General features: G+C 46.1%; 1 protein-coding gene across 1 annotated transcript; it reads right to left on the bottom strand.

Annotated features, from left to right (window-relative positions):
- Window positions 1-3,885: 3,885 nt before the first annotated feature.
- On the bottom strand, window positions 3,886-8,517 carry kcnk13b (potassium channel, subfamily K, member 13b; the record flags this gene model as incomplete). The annotated part of the gene is made up of 3 exons (XM_079753321.1): window positions 3,886-4,041; window positions 5,078-5,955; window positions 8,166-8,517. 3 exons carry the CDS (start codon window positions 8,515-8,517, stop codon window positions 3,886-3,888), a joined length of 1,386 nt encoding a protein of 461 aa, XP_079609447.1.
- Window positions 8,518-9,279: the final 762 nt, after the last annotated feature.

Raw genomic sequence — 9,279 nt, 5'->3', positions numbered from 1 at the left:
TTTTCAGTGACGTCAGAACGACCGTACGGAACACTGCATACGACAAACTGTCTCACACCGCCACAAACAAATCATGGGAAGCAAACTTGTGGTGAGCCGATGAACACCTTGTTATTAAACTTGTACAGTCTCTTAGCAATCAGGTAGGAATTGTGTTATCAGAAACTGCTGCGATACCTTCTTTTAATTTAGATGTGAAGGTCATTTTTAAATTGAGGTTTTAATCTGCATATGGAAGTTATTTAAGTAACACAGGGAAAGTTAAACAGGTATATATGAAACATGCTATGTATGTAAAGCTTTATTTGAAATTGTACATACTTCTCACTCCAATAACGTTATTCTATTGCAGGTGCCTAAACGATCTATCAATTAATATCTGAATGTACAAAACTTGAACTTTATTTACTCGCAACTTATATTTAGCAATACTAAAATAGTTTGTCACTTAGCATTCCATCAAAACAAAATTGTAGTTGACGGTGTTAGGAAGTGTAATATAATGCTACAGATACAGTATCCTCTCATAAATAATTGTTAAGCATTATGATTTTCAAGTTGAGTTGTGTTCTCCTGTGAGTATTTTACCTTTTCATTTCCGGAATAGGAGAGCTTTATAGGACAGTAAATGTATGATTGATATTTAACACAGACTGATTACCGAAATTGGTAGATTTGAATTTATTTGTCAACGTCCACAGTACAGAACTGTACCTTTAGTGGGACATTTACTCAATATGTACCTATACAGTCACAAGTCACATTGTTTGAGTATATGGATTAAAGCTGCTGCATTCTTTGTTTGATTGTTTTAGTCTTACAGACACATAACGACTATACTGTCTATGAAAATACTTTTCCCCTCTGTGCCATCTATACATTTTTATTTCAGTTTTACATTTTGCTCTGGAGCCATTGCAAGATGCCATAATTAATCAAGATTCTCAGAGTCTTAATTAAATTAAAATTTCAAATCATTAATTGTACAAAAATAACAGTGTTTGCTTTAAAGCAGACAACAGACAACCCCTAATCCTCAGCATCTAGTATTTGCATTTCTTCAGCCCAAACCATTCGTGAAACATTCTTGCAGAACCTTCCTTTTTATTTTGAGAGCTGTCAAAATATCAGTGTTTCGGTTCTCAAAGATAATCATACATTGTGGTACAGCTGTTCCGTCGGATGAATTGCAGTTTGGAAGAGCTCTATTGCTTCTTTTTAAATGTTTGCATGTCTTTGTTTTTCTCTCAGCAGGCCCAACTGGCGAAGAAGACGGCACACAAGGCAAGGAGATCAAGAAGGCAGGGTATTTTATTTCTAATTACAATGAATGATTTAACAGAACGTGAAGAACAATGACGTTCTGTCACATCATTCTCTAAATCCCAGCATGTTGTAAAAATGATACCGTACAGTGTTTCCCCTACGATTTCCTTCCAGCAGCGCGGCTGACGTCTATGTGAGGGGCACCATGTTGATATGCGTTTGCACGGTGCAGATGTGCGTGGAAGCAGAGAGGCTTTAGTGGGATATATGATTCCAGTCGGGCTCTGGTGAAATCCCACAGAAATGGTACGACCATATAACAAACAGACAGTATGCAATCCGAATTTATGCGCAAGCCACCTATTCTGGGGAATTAAAGGGGACATATCATACCACCAGGTGTGAGTGTGATTAGCCATTACAAGCAGGTTTGAAAATGTGCAGCATTGTGACATCACAGGTTGGCGGGTCCATCTATCCGTCACACATCTAGATGGACACGCCCACGTGTGATGTCACAATGCTGCACATTTTGAAAACGGCTTGTATTGGCTAATCACACTCACACCTGGTGGTATGACATGTCCCCTTTAAGATTGGCGCCAATACAGTTTTCAGGCTGCAATTTGTAGCCCCCCCCACAGGGTTGGTTCCGGATAATGATGCTGTGTGTCTCACAATCAAACATGTACTTCCTAAGTCATTCGTTGTTTTTATTTTTCTCTTTATGCTTCCTTAATGTAGTCTTAATCCATTCGTGAGAAACACATGATGCCACCTACTGTGTCATTATGTGTTTTTTCACTATTCACTATTCATTATTCAGAAGTACTATTCTGCTGGCAGTATTTTTCCACTTTATTTCTCTATTGACAGTAATGCAAATGTTACAATTGAGCAGTAGGGGGCACCTTTGAAATATACTGCCTTAAATAAATCTAATAGCATTTGAGGGGGCATTTTTTGTTAAAAATAATACCTATATATTAAATAATATTGTAAATTAAATAATACTTACGATACTATATATACATTTATTCAATTACATTTGCATGGCTGATCACTGTGGTGCCAGTTGTCTAGTGACGGGGCCGTGCCGCTTCATGAAGGGAGGTAAGACTGCTGGTAATGATCGGGTTTGACAGCTTGAAAGAAGCGATGACTCACAGATGCCTTAATGGAGAATTAATTACGATTACCCTCGTTGTCTATTATTAGTAGGCAATTACAGACAACATTGTAGCCTTATTTCATGCACGTAAATGGTTTGCTGAATATGTGATTGTTAGGTTAGGACATATGCTATTACATCTTCTTTATTCCTGCTGTTAGGGCAGTGTGCTGGTTGCTAATCATAGGACTGTACTTCCAACTTCCATCACCTTTGCTGTAGTGTGATTCATATTAATACAAGTCAATTGCTTAAAGTATTATCAATGTACTGCCCTCGCTATTGATTATGTATGTATCTAAACACTCAACTAGATTAATAAAATCTGAACCATTTTACGATGGCGGGAAACATATTTAACCACTTTTATTGTAACGTGAGCTGGTGGAAGAGGCCCCCTAATAGAAAGTCCAGACATGGAAAACATGAGCCTGATGACTGACCCATATGCAACACTGTGACCCCTCATTAATGCATAGTGAAGCAGAACAGCAAAGTGCAGTGTTTCGTACAACGAGTCTTGCTTCGCATTGGAATATCGTCTTCTGTGCCACTAACTAGACCAAGAATGGGTCCTTCTCTGTAGCCTGTGTGTGTTTCTGTGTTCTCGGTGCTAGGTTAGCTTTTCAGAACAAGGGAAGATAGTGTGACTTTGGGGTCTCATTTCCAGGTAGTTTACGAAGGGAGGATAATGAAGCCCTTGGGCTCGCACGCACCTATCCAGTAGAGTCCTGAGTGAGCTCTCTAGGCTGCACAACTGTACTCTCACGTGAGTGCGATCTGCATGCTAACTGCCCACCCTAAATCGATGCTTGAAATGCTTGTTGAGTGAAAAATATTCTTCATTTGTGTTTATAAGATACTGATGGACATCGCCATTTATTATACATTTCATTGGTTAGTGGATACAGAGAGTACCGTAGATAACAGATATTTTCAGAGTATGTTTCTAATCTTAATGTTTGCATCATCCAGTCTGTACAGCTCAGACGCAAGGGCTTCTGCAGGCATATTTTATTTTATATATATATATATATATATATATATATCACCATGGAAACAGAATCCTTAAAGACACAACATTCCGGATCCAGAGGTGCTCATCCAGGCGGTCACAGACCGTGTTCGCGGTGCCTGTATGAGCCGTCCATGTCGGATTCTACAAGCAGAGCAGCGTGAGGCAGGTCACAAGGCTCCTCAGTGTCAAGCAGTGCAAGGACAAGCGTAGTTATGTGTTCATATATTCACCACTTCTACCCCAACGGCTCATTTTTCAAGTACTCCCATCCCCCCTCAGCTCCCCCCGTCTCCCCTCGTCTTCCTCCCTCCCAAAGTCAGCGGCTGGTTTGGACAATACAATCTTGTCTTTCCCTTTTTTGCACATCCCGTCTGTGAAGTGTGCTCCATTCAGCCTTCATCCCGCCCCCCCCCCCCCCCCCCCCGGGTCTCTATCTGTCGACGCTGGTCTCTGCCAGTCGGTTGTTCATGATGCCCAGGGCCCCGACACCCCCGGAGAAGCCGTTCTGCCGCGAGCCGGACCCCGACTGCCGCGGGTGTCCGTTGGCCATCTCCGACAGCTGCTTCTGCATGAGGGCCAGATTCACCTGTTAGGGGAGGGAGAGGGGAAACATAGACGAGTCGCAGAGGAATCGGTCAGTTTCTAGACGAGACATGTGGAGAAAACGTAAGTGATACATGTCAATACAGAACGTCACTCGTGACCTGTTTTACATTCACATGGGATATGAATGCGTGTACATGTGTTGATAGGGTGTTTAACATGGATGTCAACATATGGAGTGTTCTGTCACCCTATTCAGTCCTAATTGCTGTTGAAGAGCACCGTTGTTGTTCTGAATAATTAGCAACACATTATGCACGGCCACGAGAGACAAATATCATCATTACGCCTACAATCACGTTTTCATTTTTTGCATTTGGTATTCCCCTGTGTACTGAGCCTAGGGCCTGCTTCTATTCGTACATTTGAATGGAAGGTGTGTTCTCGACCATTGTGGGAATGACACAAATGGTGAGATGGAGGAGGCAGTGGGTCTGATGCCTCGCGTTGAGTGCATTGTGATCATCAGAGCGCTGTTTGAAGTGCACTGGTAGAAAGACACTTAATAGTCACAGAATATGGAGGCCACGCTGCTGCGCCCAGTGGGTAACCCCCCTTTCCATTAGGGCTTTTTCTCTTCTAATATGGAAAGAGGAATTACACAACAGGCTATTGATGTAGCGTTCTTTGCCTATATAACATTCATTCTGCTGGTTGAAACTAGGGAAAAATTACTATTATCCAAAGTGGCTTACAGTAGCTACAGATACTCGTCATAATGGAGCAGGTGGGACTAGGGGCTTTTTACTCGAGGATGTGTACATTGGGGAGTGAACCTAGTACCTTTCAGTGGGTAGATAAGTACCCTGGACACTACACTATCTGCTCTGTCGTTTTCACAGCTGTGAGTCAACAAGCTGAGCAAACAGTCAACAAAACAAAACGATAAAACGAAAGGACTGAAGTGAAGGCTGCACCAGACTCCCTAAGCCCCGTCCACCCAACCTCATCTCGCTCTAAGCCTCACCCACCCCACCCCAGCTCTAACCTTATTGCTCAAAGCCCCTCCTATCTCTCACCTTATTGGCTGCCAAGAAGTCCCTCATGGAGATCATCTCGCCAGACATGCGGCGGCCCGTGTCGGTCTCGCTCTCATTGGCCACGTCCGTCTCTATGGAGAGCTCCCTCCTGGCCCTCAGGTGCCCTGGGGCCACCACGTTCCTCCTGGGGTGGCGGTGGGGGCGATGGGGCCCTCCTCCACCTCCCACCCCGCCACCCGCACCCCCCCAGCGCCCCCCGGGGAGGCAGCCGCAGCAGCAGTGGCAGGCGGCCTCCATCCGGCCCAGCAGCCAGTTGAGCACTTGCTTGATGACGATGGAGATGACGTTGAAGAGCGAGTAGATGCAGCACACGCCCGTCAGGATGAACAGGAAGTTGCCCAGCCGGTAGGCGGCGGTGGCGTGGCCCTCGTAGGCCAGCCGCTGGCTGCTCACCATGTCCCCGAAGCCGATGGTGCTGAAGGCCACGAAGCAGAAGTACAGCGAGTCCAGGTAGGCCCAGCCCTCAGCGGCCGAGTACATCAGGGACGCGCAGCACGACACCACGATGGCGGCCACGCCCAGGATCAGCATCACGCAGTAGACGGAGGGCTTCCAGCCGGCCAGACCCTCGCCTCTCCCGCCGCCGCCCGCGTCTCCCTCAACGCCCCCGCCTCCTCCTCTTCCTCCTCCGCCGCCGACCCCGGCGCTGCCCTCGGAGCCGCGGTGGTGGGCGGCGTGCGGGAGCACGGCCTTGTTCTGGCGCCGCTTGTGGCAGGACTTGAGGACGAAGGCGATGACCGTGATGACGCGCTCCAGGAAGAGGTTGAAGAAGAGGATGGTGGCGGCGCAGCCGATGAGGCCGTAGAACATGAGGAAGACTTTCCCGCCGATGGTGGCCGGCGTGGTCATCCCAAAGCCTGTAGCGCACACACACAGGGGGGACGGAGGGGAGGGGGGAACCTCGTCTTTCATTGTTTCCTTTGACACAGTTGTTTCCTAAACCTTCCTCAAACACTTGGGGGGTCGGAGACCGCATGGGTTCTCGGGAGATGGCTGACTGATCAGCCTTAGGTCATGGGGTCATGATACTGTTCTGATTTGTAGCCGCAAGGTTCACTTAATGTAGCGTGCCGCGCACATTGGTTCCCTGGCAACTAATGTAACAGGAATTTAAGGGTAAAACGATGTGTGTGGCCTCGGCCCAAAGAGCATTCAAAACCAATGATTCACTAACACAAATCGTAGTAGGCTGGCATATTCTTGTTATTCATACAATTGAGTCGTTGCCGTGGTGTGGCTGAAGGGCTGCCCATCGCACACAGCAGTGTGCGATGTATGCGTATGCGTGTTCTTGTTCTATCCCTGCCATTAGGCATCTCTTACCATGAAGGAGATGGTAGAATATGTGTCTATCCATCTCTTGTCTGCCTCTCTTTGTTGCCAACCCTGTCAATTTATTTCACACTATTACCCCCCCCATCGCTCTCTCTCTCTCTCTCTCTCTCTCTCTCTCTCTCTCTCTCTGTCTCTCTCTTCCCGCCTCCCATCTGTCAGTCATAGTCTCTCCAGTCATAGTCAATTGAAACAAAGTGGCAGGGTGGTTTGGCAGAGGGTTATTGCTGGTGGCTGGAGGGGATGAAAATGTCCTAAGCTCCAGCTGTGTGTCTGTACCTGAGTTGTGCTCCATTCTATTTCCATCCTTAAGAAATATGATAACTAACACACATACACATCTTTGCGCACAAACTCACACTTGTGTGTACATGCACAGGCACACACACCAAGGACATATGTGTCCTTGGGTGCAAACCACTTATCAGACCTAATCCTGCATAATTGTCACAAAACCCCCCTTGTCAGTCACAGTCACACTGACATAAATAAACATCAACAAGACACAATCTTAGCAGATTTTGATGCAAACAATCCAATTTCGTTTCTTATTTTCTTGGTTTCTTATGAACATTATACAATGCAATCAGTTGTTAAGACAAGTGGCACATTATGGCAAATTTTCATGAGATAGGCTACATGGCAACAAGTAGGCCTGCTCGCGGTGTCTTGAGCTAATTAAAATGTAAATCAGAGTTAACGGTTGTGATTCTATCTTCTCTCATATGATCCTTCAGGAAACATACGTCGTTTTAAAAATTCCAGAGCATGTACATGGAGAAAATCGGCTTTGTTGTATGTTGGTGGAAGGAATATTATCGACACATTTGATTGTCTACTGGCGGCGGAACGTGATGGCAACCGAAATCGAAGTCGTGCCAAACAGCCTAAATATCCGCCTTTTTACCCTAAGATTACACGCTGATTGGCTTCAAATTAAATCTGTATCCATCTCTCTCATTCTCTTTCCTTATCTGTCTTATCTCTACCCCATTCCTCATTTGTCTCGATTGAGGGCCCTTATGTTTACGGATAGACCCAAACGAGTTTCTCCGTTTAACAAAGACGCTATTAGGATAACGGATGTGTGTGATATGAAAAGTTGAATGTTGACCGTGGTAAGGTCCTGTGACATAACTGCCTCTTTTTCGACTTGTTGCTGGGATACCGAGGAGCAGATAAGACGTGATTTCTTGGGTAATAAAAATAAAAAACAAAAGCCGGCGCTCATTATCACTATGCAACCGAGTTCTACGAGAGTGCTGTTGCGAGGGGGGCACTAATTGGCTCTTAAGAAAGTCCCTAATTGAGATGGCTTTTACCTCTACAAAATGGTTCCACTACAATCATGGAACTGATTGCTTTCTATTCGTATTTTCGTTTGAAGAAAAGCCCTACCAATTTGATCCATTTTGGAACTTCATGAATTGTATTTTTTTTCTTTTTGCCTCCAGCGAACCCATCCTTAAAAGAAACGGCACAAATGTAAATATAAAATAAAATGATAAACAGAAAGTGAATGAATTAACCAAATCTCTTTATTTTTGCTACAACTTGACAAATTGATAAGCGTCATAGAGCCTAAAGTAGCCCTTACTTTTGAAAAAGTGAAACGTACGAGTCCCCTAGAAGATTTTATTTACATTTTCCCATGTTGTTGAGCACAACTCGGTGCAAAACAGACAATCTCAGAAAAAAAAAATTCTTGAATCGCATATTCACCATTATCTCTCACCTATGGTGGACACCACCGTACCGACGAAGTAGAACGCCCCGGAGAAGTCCCACCGCGGCCGGATGGTGTCCACGCGGATCCCTGCCACGTTCGCCTCCTCATAGCTCCTCAGAAAGTTCCTCAGGTCCTTCCTGCTGAGGTTGTGCTTCTGGCTAAAGTGCTCGAACCTCTGCGTCCACCGCGCCTTCGCCTCGCGCTCCATGGGCTGCTCGAGCGCGGAGAAGACCGCCGCGCCGCACAGCAGATACACGATGATAAAGAGGGCCAGCAGCAGGAACCGCGCGTTGTCCTCGTTCAGCGGACCCACGCCGCCGCCACCACCGCAGCAGCAACCGCTGCCTCGACACGCCATCACGGCGAGGCGGTCACCGGGGGGCAGGTGAGAGACCCGTGATGAGAGACCTTACACCGCACGACGGTCGCACAGTTGGAACACGCGCGGTCACGTCGTCCACCATCGCCCACCACTTCTGGAGGGAAACGCCAACAAACGCCATTTACGTTTTAATAGAGAGACCCAAGAGAAACAAACAAATAAAAAGGAAAAATATACCCATGTTCTTTTAGATGAAACTAAAACAAAACGGATCACAGCACCAACTCTCCATAATGGGCACTAGTTTGAACAGGTTTCCTTTCCGCAATAAGTCCAACTCCCGTCGTAAACAGGTAGTTCACTCCGTGCCGACGGGGGCGTCGAAGTTTCGAACCGACTCATCGGTTCCCCAAAGTTGCTCTGAACTGTTTGCAGCGATGTGTCGATCGCGCGCGTGCAGCTGCCACCTGTGGCGCCGCGGTGTCGTGTGGTCCGTGACGGTCCTCCTCCTCCCATCCCTCTCTCCGAGCGAGTCTCCACCCCAGGAGCGCACGTTTTACGCACGCGATAGCTTGCATGGAATGAATTTGGAGGCGCTGCTGACACTTAAAACACATTTGATTCGTATTTAAATTTGTTTTCTCATTCTCATCTCGTACTTTAAGGCCCTTTTAAGTCATAATTGACTCAATACTTGGTCACGCCTTCGTGTTAAAGTAGCCTCATAGGCTAGATACGCACATTGGAAAACGCCTGATTATTCTCAGCATGGTTTAAGGAGGCGCAAACTTGGGAGGG

This window comes from Pollachius pollachius (genome assembly GCF_949987615.1).
Source record: "Pollachius pollachius genome assembly, chromosome: 16".
In the NCBI taxonomy this organism is placed as follows: domain Eukaryota; kingdom Metazoa; phylum Chordata; class Actinopteri; order Gadiformes; family Gadidae; genus Pollachius; species Pollachius pollachius.
The sequence above is the reverse complement of the archived record's forward strand: the minus strand, read 5'-3'. Positions and strand labels throughout refer to the sequence as shown.